At 41.4% G+C, this 14,835-nt stretch overlaps 1 protein-coding gene across 3 annotated transcripts in view; it reads left to right on the top strand.

Annotated features, from left to right (window-relative positions):
* Nucleotides 1-14,120, top strand: part of Slc25a12 (solute carrier family 25 member 12) — a 117,727-nt gene extending 103,607 nt beyond the window's left edge. For all 3 annotated transcript variants that reach the window (XM_010606989.2, XM_010606991.1, XM_033756255.1), the window contains 5 exons: nt 6,539-6,679; nt 8,797-8,935; nt 11,373-11,531; nt 11,655-11,745; nt 13,049-14,120. In XM_010606989.2, coding sequence (XP_010605291.2) covers nt 6,539-6,679; nt 8,797-8,935; nt 11,373-11,531; nt 11,655-11,745; nt 13,049-13,247 — 729 coding nt within the window. In that variant the 3' untranslated portion in view covers nt 13,248-14,120. The remainder of the gene's footprint in view (nt 1-6,538; nt 6,680-8,796; nt 8,936-11,372; nt 11,532-11,654; nt 11,746-13,048) is intronic.
* Nucleotides 14,121-14,835: the final 715 nt, after the last annotated feature.

Genomic DNA, 14,835 nt, shown 5'->3' on the forward strand with positions numbered 1-14,835 from the left:
GTGTTTGCAAGGCAGGAATGGTGCCGCTGAGCTAAATCCCTAGCCTGAAAGGCTGTTTTTATTATTTTAATTTGTATTTCTCTGATGCCCAGAGATGTTGAGTATTCTTTCATATATTTGTTCGTCATATATCTTTTTTGTGAAATACCTGTTTAAGTCTTTGTCTGGTTTTCTTTCAGTTTTTCTGTATTTATTATTGACTTATAGGCGTTCCTTATATATTGTGGATATGGTCTTTTGTTAGACTTATGTTTATGCACATTTTCCCTAACATAGCATTTGTCTATTCATGGTGCTTTTTTTAAAAGAAAAAAAATCAGTTATGTAGTTTCTTGGATATATCCAGAAACTTAAATGAGAACAGATTTAAATATCAAAGTAGAAAGTTTTAAGTCTAAGTGGATTGACCTAAATGTACTTTCTCAATGTCTGTCTGCTAAGTCCTGTTATTTTATTGTCAAACTCTAACCACAGGTCAGTTTACCTCTTACCTGACAGACCACATTATCTCTTTCAGAATGTGTTTATTTCTTAGCAGACAGAAGTCATAAAACCCCAAATTAATTTATTGCTCAGATAAGGGCTGAGGCGATCCACCTGCTCTTGTGATGCCGGTGAGCTTCCTTAGCCCAGTATGAGCACACGCCTTCCTTGTTGTGTAGCATTCAGTCTGCCTGGTGGCCTCATGATAGTTAGCTCTCTAAACTATGTGATATGCAGTATTTGTTGAGATCCTTGTTTTCAAAGCTGGGCAGGTTTATGGCGCCGTAAAATCTTGCCCTTCTCCCATGCTTTTTCATTCTCCCTTGAATGGATAGGTCTTGTACCATAGGGTGTAGCAAAAAGCCTACAGTTCTTTAATTTTGTAGCATTTTCTAGTCCTTGGAGGCAAGATGTGTAGCTAGCCAGCCTCCTAGCTAAAGAAATCTCTCTATGTCTCTGATCTTCGACATCTTTTTTTTTTTTTTTTGGGGGGGGGATACCAGGGATTGAACTTGGTGCCTTGTGCTTGTGAAGCAGGTGGCAGAATCACTGAGCTAAATCCCTGGCCCTGATCTTGGACATCTTTGAAGAGTTATTTGGAAACAGCTCCTCTACCTCCCGTCTCCAGGAATCAGGGTGGTCCCACTATACTTATATGAATATATATACACATATGCATGCAGGTTAAAAGTCCTTGTATATTTATGTCAAAAATGACACACGGGGCTGAGGATTTAGCTCAGTGGCACCATGCCTGCCTTGTAAGCCTAAGGTCCTGAGTTTGATCCACAGTACCAAAAACAAAAAGCAAAACAAAACAAAAGACATGATTGATAGGCACACGGGGATCTTGGTTCTTCCTGCCTTAGCCCATTCAGTGTGCTGTAACAAAATAGCTTAGACTGTGGTGATTAATAAACAGTAGTAATTTATTGCTCTTAATTCTGCAAAGTTCAAGATCAAGGATTCAGTGTGGTGAAGGCTTCCTCTCTGCTTCCATGATGGTGCTTTACTGCTACATCCTCATGCAGAGGCCTGAAGCAGCTCCCTTCCGCCTCCTGTAGAAGGATGCTACTTTCATTCATGCAGCCAGGGTGGAACCCTCAGGATTTAATCCCCTCCCAAAGCCCCACCTCTTAATGCTATCATGTTGGTAGGTCATAGTTTCCAGTGTGAATTTTGGAGGGACACCAACATTCAGTCATAGAGCTTCCTTACCTTAGTTATAACTATGCATAGTTTTATATCATAACACCCTGGGGTATATAATCACCCAACAAGAAACATATTGCAGTTTGTTCCTTTTAAGCTGTCACTATTTTAAGACTATTTTAGAAAGGACTAGTATTCTCTGTGGCTTTATAAAAGTATCTAAGAATGTTTGGTTGATCTTCTGTAAGACAGTCACTGTCTGTTGCTCTTGAGTTAGTCCTAGTGATGACTAATTCTGCGTGGCTTTTGTTGATTTGTCTGATTATTTTAAGTGCATGTGTTTCATATACCTATTTTGTGGCTTTAACAAATTGAAGTTAGATTTTTATCAGTCTTTGTAAGGGAAGACTTTATAATGAGTTGCTCTAATTGGATATTTTGTGGTTGCAGAAAATTTGACTATAGGAGACACCAGATCAAAGGAAGAAATCAACAAGGGACTTGGCACAACAGGGCCCAGCCCCCCACCTCTTTGTAGACCCTGCGGGGTGGGGTGGGGTTGGGTGTATGATTGTGAGGACAGAAGGTTGAACAGGCTTAACCTGTATGTAGGCTCTCAGCCTGGGGTGCATTGAAGGCCTGCTGACACCTCAACATTATATCTTTTTCCCATTAACTTTTTTTTTGTTACTGGGGATTGAACTCCGGTCCTTGTTTGCAAGGCAGGTGGCAGAAACACTGAGCTAAATCCCAGGTGCTTCCCATTGACTTTTACTGTCAACTTTAGTTGGTATATTTTCTCATAAAAAGTTATGTGATACAAGACTGCATGTAAGTTTTTGTGTTCTTTCCATTCCTGTTGCATATGAGTAACTCTTATTCCAAATGGGATTTGTTTCTTTTTATGTCTTTTAAGTTCGTTTCTACAACAAAAATTACATTTAATCCTGAAAAATAAAAATATCTAGTTTGCTTTAATATTAGTGCTTGCATTTCTTGAAGAAAATTAACACACTTGGTGAAGGAAATATAGTGATTAGCAGGTTAGAAACTAATTTTGGTGATTTGGTGAGTGAAAAAATTCACCAAAGTTATAGACTAGTACATTGTTTAATGTTAACATCAGCACCAGAAGCAGCAAGGTGTCAGATTAGGCAATGCCGTTTAAATCTGTGTCGTTGTGTATCAGTATGGTTTAATTTAAAATTTTATATATCTTGATGTCTCATATTTCAGATCACTAGCTACATTTGAGTAAGGTTATGTTCGTATAGACATTAACTTTTTAAAGCTTTGAATCCACAGATAACTAGTGTCAGCTAGTTTAAAAACTACACTTAGGCCGGGCATGGTGGCGCATGTCTGTAATCCCAGCACTCGGGAGGCTGAGGCAGGAGGATCACTGTGAGTTGGAGACCAGCCTGAGCTACACAGTGAGACCCTGTCTCAAAAAACCAAAACAAAACAAAAAAAATTAAACTATTAAAATTACCACACTTCCTATGGGAGAGAATGTGTGAAAGAGGACCTAGTCTACAAAGAAGCCAGTCTTTCTAAGACTAGTTGTTTCTTCTTTGTTGTTGAGTAGTTAAAACCTTCACATGATTCAGAATACAAAAGGTAACAGTAGGCTATGCTATGAAAATTCTTTCTCCCAGCTACTCAGTTTCTGTTTCCAGGATGCAACCAATGTTCAGTCTTTTGATAAACTTTGGTATTTTGACGTATTTGTGGTGGAATATAGCTAATATTTTATATTTTTTTGTAATTTGGCATGACTTTATTACCATATGATATTAATTTATTAAGGGCATATAATTATTTTTCCTTAACTGTTTTCTTATTGGGCAGTTAAATTTTTCTGTGTAATTTTCTTGCCATTAGAATTAGCAAATAACATATTTGTACAAATAAGATATTATATTTTTCATTGAAAAGCTAACATATTTATGAAATTCTATGTATTAAATGATTATATTTACTGTAAACAGTTTTTCCCCATTTGGAAAGCTGTTACTGTATTAACGGTATCACTTATAATTAGCAGCATCTTAGAATAGAAGGAATATATTTTCCTGAATTTTTTTCCCTTGGAGAGAACACAGTCAAAGGGTGTGATATGATCTTCATTCTGTGTTGCTAGAATTTTTACAATATAATGAACTAATTGCAGATTTTATTCCCCCACCCTCTGTTCCCAGTTTAATATGTATGAGAGTAGTCAACCACAGGTTTAAAAAAGGTCAGTGACATTTACCATGTGTACTTCCCTTAAGGGTTACAAATACCCAGCATTTTAGACAAATTAAATAGTAAAATATTCACTGTTTCTGGATAGTATTTGCTCATATATTCTTAGATCTATCATAAGGTTTTAAAAAATGTATCTTAAGGGCCGGGGATTTGTATTAGTGGTTCCACCACCTGCCTTGCAAGTTCAAGGACCTAAGTTTGATCCCTGGTACCGAAAAAAAAAAAAAAGTGTCTTAATCTTTAAAGCATAAACTATATTTATAACCAGTAAAAGTTTTGCTCCAAATATGGTGGCATACATAGGTGTGAAACAACCCATAGATGTGCATCTTGCTATTATAGAGTCATTGTTTGCATGTTTCTTTACTAGAGTGTATATGTTTGTAAAATGTACATCATTTAGTTTTGTAGTGGTGTTCAGTGCACTGTTGGGCTTGCTGTGCATGCTTACTAATTTTCAAAGCATACAACTATGAATGCGAATATCTATTAAGTCATCTCCTTCCCTCAGTTATTCTGTTTAGTAGAATTTTAGAAAGCTTGTTATTTTTACACTCAGGAAAAAAAATTGACAAATTGTTACTCGAGTAGATCTCAGTAAGCTGGCAATTATTTCCAAGAGTCCATGAGAGAAGAGAGAGCAGGAGGGAACTGTGGGATTAGGGATGGCATTCAGATTGGAGCAGTCCCCTCTGCAGGATGTTTTAATTTACTAATGATTAAAAACATGAAAGAACTTTGCATTTATTTAAACATAATATCCACAATTAACACTTGGCACCCAGGGACCGACACTGTCTGGTGGTGGCAAATTTGGGGAATTATAGTAAAGAAAAATCCAGTTCTGTTCTTTTCTTCTTTTTAATCTTCTTTAGTTTCAAATATAAAGCACATTTTCCCAAAGATGGTCTTTGCAGCCATTATTTACAGATTTCAGGGAAGTAGTAAACTTCTTCAATTGGTTTGGTTTTTAACACTAGCGACAGGGACAATTATTTGGATTATCATTTTAACAATGTTTTACCCAGCAATCCTTTTGAAAGTATTTTTGGCTTAGGTTGAAACATTGAAACGCTCCCTTCTGCCTGCAGGGCTGCAGATTAAAAGAGAGAAATGCAGGCAAATCAACATGTGAAATAGGACCAGTACGTCACTGGGGGACCTGCATGAGTTACAGGAAACCGGAGAAACGAGGGAAAGAGGAGGAGGAGGAACGAGAGGGTGGGTGGGGGAAGACAGAAAAGTGTGTACCTCCCTGTGTGGTGGACAGAAAGAGGATTAGGGCCTTGGGGAATGCAGGTCTGTAAGCTCCCTTGAAGAGGAAAGGAATCTAGTGTCACTGTCTGCAGTTGTGGGTACTGAAAGGAGCCAGAGGTCACAATTGGAACCCGAGTAGTTGGGCATTTATAGCCCCACAGTGGTTTGGAAAAGGGGCTGAGCCACACTGCTGCCCTTTGGAAAGGAATTGGAAGGCCGTGACTTTGAGATAAGTGAGTAGGAGTGCAGGTGAAGGTGGAGCAGTGAAGTACCATTGACTGTTGCAGGAGAAGTTTGAGGGTATTGTTTATAGCATTTTGATACCCGGGGAATTACACTGCCACAAGGAGGCCCACATTTCAGAGTTCGTGTGGGACATGCATTGCAGTTATGATTATATAATTATATGAATGTGACTGGACCTTTTATGAATATAGTTTTGATTGTATAATGTAAGCAGCCACAGTTTAAGATAAAAATGTACAAATGAAATTTTTTTCATGTTGCAAAAGGAGATAATATATATTTTATTTTTAAATACCCATGGTCACGCATACCTATACCTGCTCTTACAGAAAGCAAAGAAGGAGTTGGTAGCTTTTATATTAAACCTTTTTTTCCCCCTCTACTAGTAGGCAGGTTTCAGATGCAAATATACTCTGATTATCGAAATTCAAATTTCTGTCACTCACCGCTAGAGAGTATGGAATGTGGCTTTGATCTGAGTGTATTAAACGCACAGATAATGAGATGTTCCACTTCCAGCTCTGCCCTCAAGAATTTTTCTAGCTTTGTCTTGAAAGGATACTGACATTTTTTTTTCCAAACTCCCACCTTTTGTGTTAAACTGTCCGGAGTTTGGCTCGAGCTCATACATTTTAGATTTTGAACCAGGGCAGACTAATTTCCCTTAGGCTTAAGGCTCCTCTCTAAGGCCAGATGCAGTACGCATGTTAGTGGGCTGAAGAGAAGTCCTGCTAAGTAAGAAAAGTGCAGGAACTACTGTAGATCTGAACTGTAGCTGCAGGGCGTAAAAGACAACCAGCCTCCTACCCTATCCCTTTCATTGTGTGAGTGCCCTCCCCCCGCCACATCTGGGTTCAATTTTGTCTTCCAAATTGGGTTTAATTTTTGTTGTTTTGGATATGCTTGGGGTGATCCTAGAAAGACTGGTCTGAGAAACGATCTTGAAGTTTCAAACAGAAACAAAGTCAGCCATGACTGACTGGAGACAAACTTTGTGAGCTCCTCCAGCCTTAGCCAAAACCTGGAACTCTCATTCCTCTGTGAAAACGGAATTGTAAGGGTGGAACAAAACAGAGTCTTCGCTGGGTTGCTGTTTACACTGCCATGGGCTCAGATGTGGAAATTGTCTCTCCTCCCTTGCCTGTAGGCTGGAGGCTCCCAGGTCATCTTTACCAACCCACTGGAGATAGTGAAGATTCGCCTGCAGGTGGCTGGAGAGATCACCACCGGACCCAGAGTCAGTGCACTGAATGTGCTCCGAGACTTGGGGCTTTTCGGTCTGTATAAGGTGGGTAGATCCCCTCGGGCCATCTCGGAAGAGAGGAGGGTTAACCCAGTACTAAGGTGAAAGAATGCAGAAACAAGACCCTTCTCCCCATCCCCTGTTAGAAAAGCAGTCTCGTCCCACACACAGGTGGTCCATGGGTAGAAAATCAGACAGAAAGAAAAAATGAGGACACTTCTGTTAAGGGAGTGAGATACAAGCAGCGTCCCCTGTTGTCATTTTCAGGTTTTATGAAGCTGCAGGCTTTCAGCCTCAGGTCACACAGCCTTTCCCTTGATGGGGGTTTGAGAAAAGTTTCTTTGGTGTTCTCTGTGGACAGGTTTAGGACCTGGAGTAGTCATCTGTTTATTTTGAGTCAAAGTTATCTCTATTGTTATCTTCCCAGTAGGAGCTTCCCTTTGTCTTAATAATTTGAGCACAGTAAAACAGTAGTAGAGTTTGGTAGGCTTCTGGTTTTTAAGAAGTTAAGTGGTAGGATTTGTCAATAATGACTTCCATTAAAACTAGAACAACAGTATACTATACTTTAGCAAAATGCCAGTCAATAGATTCCTTCCCTGCAGGTCTATTTACTCCCATCATTACAGATCAGATGTAATGGAGCAGAAGCTATTATTTTTCTTAAACAAGGAAGGGCATTTCTTGCCATTCCTTTGCCTGGTATAAGAGGGAATACATAAAGTTAACCACTATTGGCAACTAACTGTGTTTCCCAGAGCATCTGATTTATTTATAGATCTATCACTGCAGAAATGTGTAAATTTGCTTCTGTATCTGCAAGTTAAAAATCAGAAATTCTCCAGATTAGAATCACACAGCTGCAGGGCTCTCTGGAAAACAGCAAACAGGGATGCAGGGTGCTTATCTCTGAGGAGTTTTGTGCACACATTGTCTCCACCCTCAACCCGCATTTCCATTATTTTTGGAATTCCCTTTGAGAGTTGAATTTACACACATTGTTTCTCTCTGTATTTTCCTTGGACTTTTTTTTTTTTTTTAAACTTTCCTTTTAAGAACAGTGTCCTCAGGGGCTCAAATGCCTGGGTCCAATATTTGCCTGGCTTGGGAAAGCCCTGGGCCATGGAATAGCTTGGCATAGGGACAGGGCAGGGGAAGGTATTCAGTGTGACCTCAGTCACCACAAGCTGCCCCTGGGTGGTTTTCTACTTCCGGTGGAAACCTCCTGCTGAAATATTTGTCTGGGTTTCCCCTAGTCCTTTGCTATTTAGGGTATGGGGAATGAGGAGGAAAGATGTGCGTGCGTGCGCGTGTGTGCGTGTGTGTAGTGGTGGGAGGAGAGTTTTGTTTTGTTTTCTCTTTTGAGACAAAGTCTTGCCACGTTGCCCAGGTTGGCCTCAAACTCCCACCCTCTCAGCTTGCCTCCCATGTAGCAGGGATCACAGGGATTCGCCCCTGAGCCCAGCCTCTTATAGTTTGACTTCCCCTTTCCTAAAATAGTTCCCTTCCCCACTTTTGCTATTGCTTCTTCCTGGCCTACAGAGGCTCTACACTGCTATGGACTGAGTTGATAATTTGTGAATGGGGGGGCTGCCTTTAAGATTGTTTGGGAATCGGTTGTTAATTTTGCGATCTGAAATCTAATCTCCTCCCCCGGCCTCCCTCAGCTCCCTTTGCTACCAAAGCCCGAAGGTTTGAGAATTGAATTTTTTGTTAACCTTAAAAAAACAATCTAGTTAATGAATATAGTTTCAGGTATGCTACAGTCATCATGTGTGGAGTTCTGCTATAGAGCACTGTACTTACAGCTAATATACTACACAATTAAAAATTTTAAGAGGGCAGAGCTCATATTCTGTGTTCTTATCACAACAAAAAATTGATTTTTTTTAAAATTCTGAAGCTCGAAGAGAAACACTAGGAACTTTGTTGCCTAATGATTATTAAGTCTAGAGCTTTAGGACCCCAGCTCCCTTTGGCGTGTGGGATCGTGCATGTTTCTCTGTGCCCCGCAGGGCTCCCCCACGCCCATTTCCCTTTCGCATCGGTTCCAGTGCCATTCGAGGGACCCCTCAGGCTTCTTCCTGACAGCCCCCTGGATCCCATGTGGGCATTCACACTGTTCACACACTGTTTTGCACTATCTCCTTACTGTGTGACAGGGTGCCAAAGCGTGTTTCCTCCGAGACATTCCCTTCTCCGCAATCTATTTTCCTGTTTATGCTCATTGCAAACTACTTCTCGCTGATGAAAATGGACACGTGGGAGGTCTAAATCTCCTTGCAGCTGGAGCCATGGCAGGTAACTGTAGAATTTTTTTTTATAACTACCTTTAGTGCCTCTTTCTGATACTTTTCCCCCCTTTTTTTTTTCTGGAAGAGTTATTGTTTGTATCTGACTTAGTTAAATATGATTGCTTTTTCTCCTTTGTGGGATGTGCTGTAGTTCTGATGAGAGTTAATTACATTTGCATAATGTGGATAAACAGCTTAATGCAGCTTAGCAACTTGGAGCCAAATTAGATCTGCCCATCTAAATTGGGCTTTCATCATTAGCATGTTTCTTAGCCTCCTGTGCCCCTGCAACCTTAGGTGTAGCCGAGCTCAGCATATTGGGGAAAAGTTCTCATCAAATCTTTTACTTCGTTACATCCGTCAGTGCAGACAGGCAGCTCTAACATTTACCTTCAGTTTCTCTGTGTTAGAGTCTACTTGATTTGGCTCAAAGTTGAGCTTTCTTCAAGAAGCTGTCTCTGTTCTTCCTACCATAGCACTTTAGACTAAAGTAAGTAAATCACTCTGAACTTGATCCTTGCCTCTCTGACTCTGAATGCTTTGTTTGCTTAGGTTTTCTCCTCTGTGCTAGGCTGAGAGCTGCTTGAGGGCTCATTCTGTTTCACTCTTTTCATCCTTGTCTTCCCTGTGTGGCCAACATAGTAATAAAAGGAGTTTAATAAATGACAGTGGAATGAGTGAAACTCTTTGTATGTAGTCCAGGCTGTCAGATAAGGCACAGAGGAGATTCCGTCCGAGGCAGGAGTCTAGCAAATATAGGAGGATACTAAGACACTTCCTTCTGGTCTCACAGGTGTAGCCTTGAGTCACCAAAGAGCTGACTTGGCTGCACCAGCACTCAGAAATGACAGAGGAAGGACAGGGCACGTGTTTTCTTTCCCAAGCCAGAAATGAAGCATTACAGAGCTCAGCATAGCTCCGCTGGTGACCTTGGCTGAACAGCAAGACCACCTGCCATCCTCTGAAATGTGGGAGTATGAGGAGCCCTTGGTCCTGAGAGTGTTAAGGCACACATGCTGCTGTTTTGGCCTATGACGACAGAGGATTGAGCGTGATAATTTTATAAAACTCCCCCAGAGAGCTTTGAGCCCTTCTGTGGGTTCCAGAAACCCTTTGTCCTCTGGCATTTGTAAGTTTGGTAGGGCCAGTCCCACAACTGAGTGTTCATCGAGCCCCTTTCTCTAATACTCAGCCAGTTTCCCTGTTTTAAATGGGAGCCACCATTCTCCTTGCACTTTCCAGTCAGCACCAAACAAACAAAAAACAACAAAAAGAAAGAAAAGAAAAAGAAAGAGAACTCCATATCAGTTTAATTTCTTAACAACAAAAACAAAAAACAGCCAGAGAAGAATAGTCTAATCATGGATAGATATTTGTCAGTGGTTGACAGAACAAGTCAGTGTTTTCCAAGACAGTACCAACTTCTTGCTCGCAGACATTTGATATGTTCTTAGGATGAGAGATGAATAATTTTTAGGGGTAAAGCTTTGCTGCCAGCGCTGAGAACATTCAGAGTCCTGCCTCCAAAGGCAGGCAGTTTACCTAGTTTCATCTCAACTGGGTGCAGGGCTGATCAGAGGGGAGGGATTTGCATCATTCTCTATCAGAGCTCCCCACAAGGACACCACTTCCATCTGCCTAGTGATGATACAGTGGTATTTAGGCCAAATTGAATTTCGTCCCCCTGGGGAAGGTTATGTTGCTCCTTTTTGTCCTGTTTTGTTTTATAAGTGAAAGGTGTGGTTGTGAAATCCATCTTCTGTGTCCTGCTGCTGATCAATCTCAACATGACCCCAGGGAGCTCAGGCACAGGGCATGGATGAAAAGGCCTTTGATGGTCATTGTTCCTTAACTGGTTGCCAGGCCTCCTTACGCCCCAGCTGTAACAATTTCTGTCATGTAAGCGTGTCTGAAGGAGTCACAGACACCTCGAAAGTCAGCCCCTCCAACAGGTGAGTGGTTATTAGGATTGATATTCATTTCACATGGTGTGGTTGACAAGAATCAGCAAACAGACAACCAACCAACCACTACAACTTGGTGCCAGGTACATTCAGTGGCTTATTAAAATGACATTATCCTCTTATAGTTACACATGATAGTACTTGGGTTTTATTAAGGGAGAAAAAACCAGGGAAAATAATTGAAACTGAAAGAGAACACTTGGGAATTTATTGACATTGCTCTTTTTTCCCCTCAAAACATGCAATTTAGGGTGATTTTCTTCATTCAGAAAGAAAACAAAATAATTTTACCCTGATCATATGAAGCAGGTAGTAGGCACCTTCTAGGTCCTTTTTTCCTTTGGTATCTAGACTTCAGCTGAAGGAGCTTCGTGTTCCCCTCAAGTGGTTAAAGTTGCAGATCGTACTGTTAGCTGTTTGCCGTATTTCTATCCTCTATAGAGTGCTCCAGATGAATTAACTGTGTCTTTCTCCTGCAAGGTGTGCCTGCTGCTTCTCTGGTGACCCCTGCTGATGTCATCAAGACAAGACTGCAAGTGGCTGCTCGTGCTGGCCAGACAACATACAGTGGTGTCATTGATTGTTTCCGAAAGATCCTCCGGGAAGAAGGACCCTCGGCATTTTGGAAAGGGACTGCAGGTAAGGGCCGGGACACAGATAGTGGCTGCCCGGCATTAGTGTCCTGTCCCTGTTCCTCACTGGTTTTCTGTGCCACAGTCACCCTGGTTTTAACACAACCCCACCCGCACCCCTCTTTTTCAGCTCGGGTGTTTCGATCCTCACCCCAGTTTGGTGTTACTTTGGTCACCTATGAACTTCTCCAGCGGTGGTTTTACATTGATTTTGGAGGCCTGTAAGTGCAGCTGCTCAATTCCTTTACAAAGAAATCACCAAAACCAGAACAAATGCTTATTGTGTTTACACAGGCATTTTTGGAACTCTTAGAAAACTGATAAGGCAGAATCCTTTAATGCTTTTAAAATAGTGGGCTTAAAAGCTTCAGTGTTAACGAGATTAAGACCCTGAAAGAATGATCTAATGCATAGTATTAAGCAACTATTTAGAGAATGTTTAAAGAGGCAGCAAATTAAAGTGCTACGTGAATAATGTTTTTATTATAAGAAAATATTGAGCTTTATGAGGTTAGTCCATATTATGTCGATTTTATTAGCTGGCCTTTTCACTAGAAGTAATGTAAATGTGTATGGGTAATTCTCTGGTGAATTTTTTTTCAAAGATCCAAGCACTTTTGCACCTTTGATATTCATTATTTACCATCATTCATTATTAAATAAGTATGGATATTCATAGAGCTAATTTATTGCAAAAGACCCCAGTAGGTTCAGAGAGGTTCTGCCCATGGCTATAATCATTGGCAGTGTGTAGGCCAAGATTGAGGCCACTTGAAGCTTTGCCTTCATGGCGTACAATGCAGAGAAGAATTACTGTTTAATTTGCTGGGTGGCGAAGTTGTACCCAAAGCTAGCAATTATCAGCTTTTAGCAGAAGACCAAATACCATTTCTGTTCTCATCTCATAAACCTGGGACCCTCTCTCCTGCTCCGGGGCTATGTAGGGAATTAGCTGTTGATCCAAGAGGAACCCATACAAAAGAAGAGAACAAAAATCCTCCAATTCCATTGTGCAGTATTAAGATTCAGGCCTTTCTGTGCTTCCATAGTCTGTGAAAGTAAGAACTAAGTCTGTTTCTCTTTAATTTTAGTGATAACTTTTACGAGCCCACTATTTTTAAAAGTTAACTATTGTGTCAGAATAAAGGAAAAATGCACATGTTTGTGATTAATCTCATACGCGCTTCAGAAAATTTGGAAAATAGGTACAAAAGAAAAAAATTCATAATGCCATTTCCCAAAGAATGAACTTTCTTTTAATCCCCTTTTTTGAGTCTAGTCTGGTTATACATATATAACACATATATTTAAAAATGTATGTGTACATATACCATTTCTCATTCAAATCAAATATGTGAACACAGGGCTTTCAAAGTAGTTATCAATCATGGCTAATGCGACAGAGCACATGGGAGTGGTCGAGACAAGCAGTCTTGTTTGTGGTGCATGGGCGACCGGGTGCTCAGTTGCAAGCCGCCCTCCTGGTCTTGAGTACACTAACCCTCGGCTTTTTCCTGCCCACAGCAAACCCTCTGGCTCAGAACCAACGCCTAAGTCACGCATCGCAAACCTTCCTCCTGCCAATCCTGATCACATTGGTGGATACAGACTCGCCACAGCCACTTTTGCTGGCATTGAAAACAAGTTTGGCCTTTATCTTCCCAAATTCAAATCTCCTAGTGTCGCTGTGGTTCAGCCAAAGGCAGTGGCGGTGGCTCAGTGATGAGGAGGCGGTTGTGTCGAGTGGCGGAGTGGCACCGTGAGGAGAGAGGCAGAGGAGAGCAGCCCTGTGACGCAGCCAGTCAGCTGCATGGTGCTGACTGAGCCGGGAGCCCAACTGTTCTTTCCACGTGACATATACATCTGTTTGTTTATGAAGTAATCATTTGCCCAGGGGGAAAACCACAAGGCAGTTTCAAGCTTTAGTCTTATTTGTTGAATTGTTTTCTAAGCCTTGGCATGAATTAGTGTCCTAGACTCTGCTCTGCACAGCTTGTGCTTACAGTGACTGTACATATTGTACATCTTTGTACAGACATCTTGGCGCCTCATCCCAGCCAGTCGCATTTATAGAAGTGTCATGCGGTCGGAGTGGCTTGAAATGTACAGAATGTTTTGAAAGTGTTTTATTAAGAGTCACATGAGAATAAATGTATTTAAATCCCTCCTCTTATTGGTGACTTATGGTAATAAAGTGTCAATATAGGATATATTTAATTCCTAGTCTGTTTTCCATCCTGGAATGAGAAAGTATTTGCTGATAAAAGACATAAGGTGAGCGATAAATCAGTGCACTTCAGCGGAGTGGCTGCCAGTGGCTGCTGAAGAAGCAGGCTAAGGACTCGCAGGGCTGATGTGTCTCCCTCTGTATTTAGTGTGAGTGATCCTGTCCTCTCTGTTGGTCACAAAGCACTCAGGCGGCACCTCTCCGTCAGTGTGCATAGGGAAATAGGTGTCTCCGGCAATATCTATTCATTTTGCTTTCCTCTGACACAGCAAGGCGAAGCCCCAGCCTCCGAAAGAGCGGAAAGGATGATTTGGCCATCTCCTTTCGGTTGGTCTGGTTCCAACTGAAAATAAAGCACACCGAAATGTCTGCGTGTGGTCGGCTTATTCTCCGTGAATACACTGGCAGTGTTTTTTGTACTCACGCACTACTGATTCTAAGTAACTCTTGATCAGGTTTGCCCTCTCTCCCACCTTTTATAGGAAATTGTTTGTTTTGGAAAAGACTGGGGTGGAGGGAGGGGAGAGACTAAGGAAGCAAAGCACTTATGTGATGATTTGAGTGGAGTCTAGGTCCTTAGGAGTCCAGATGAGACCTGCTTATTCCACAAGTGGCTCACCAAGAAGGTGGTCACTAATTTAGATCTGGGCGTGCATTTTGACAACCATGTCTAGGTTTTCCTGTGGATGTGACTTATGGAACATCAGCATTTCTTTACTTTAACGAAGTGCTTTTAGGGAACCATCGCTCTGGCCAGGGAGCTGGGGTGTGAGAATGTACGCAGGGTCTCCAAGGGGCAGTCACTTAAGAGTCCTGTTTGGCACCCAGCAGGTGGCTGATAGCCCTGTGACTGCCACAGGGCCTCAGAGAACAAAGGAATTCACTTTGAAAGCAAGTTATTTCCAAATGTATTAGACAGGTCTCATTAGAGCAGAGCAGATAACACTGTTGTTTTGCTATACGGACCATTTGTTAGAAATACGCAAATAGTCCAAGGATGTGTAATATCATGTAGCAATATGTGTGTATTGGATGGGACTTAACTCACACTTCCTGCCTGAGTAATCAGTGCTAACAGGTTAGA

The sequence above is a fragment of the Fukomys damarensis genome, unplaced genomic scaffold (genome assembly GCF_012274545.1).
Source record: "Fukomys damarensis isolate Sample0158 unplaced genomic scaffold, DMR_v1.0_HiC HiC_scaffold_26, whole genome shotgun sequence".
Classification (NCBI taxonomy): domain Eukaryota; kingdom Metazoa; phylum Chordata; class Mammalia; order Rodentia; family Bathyergidae; genus Fukomys; species Fukomys damarensis.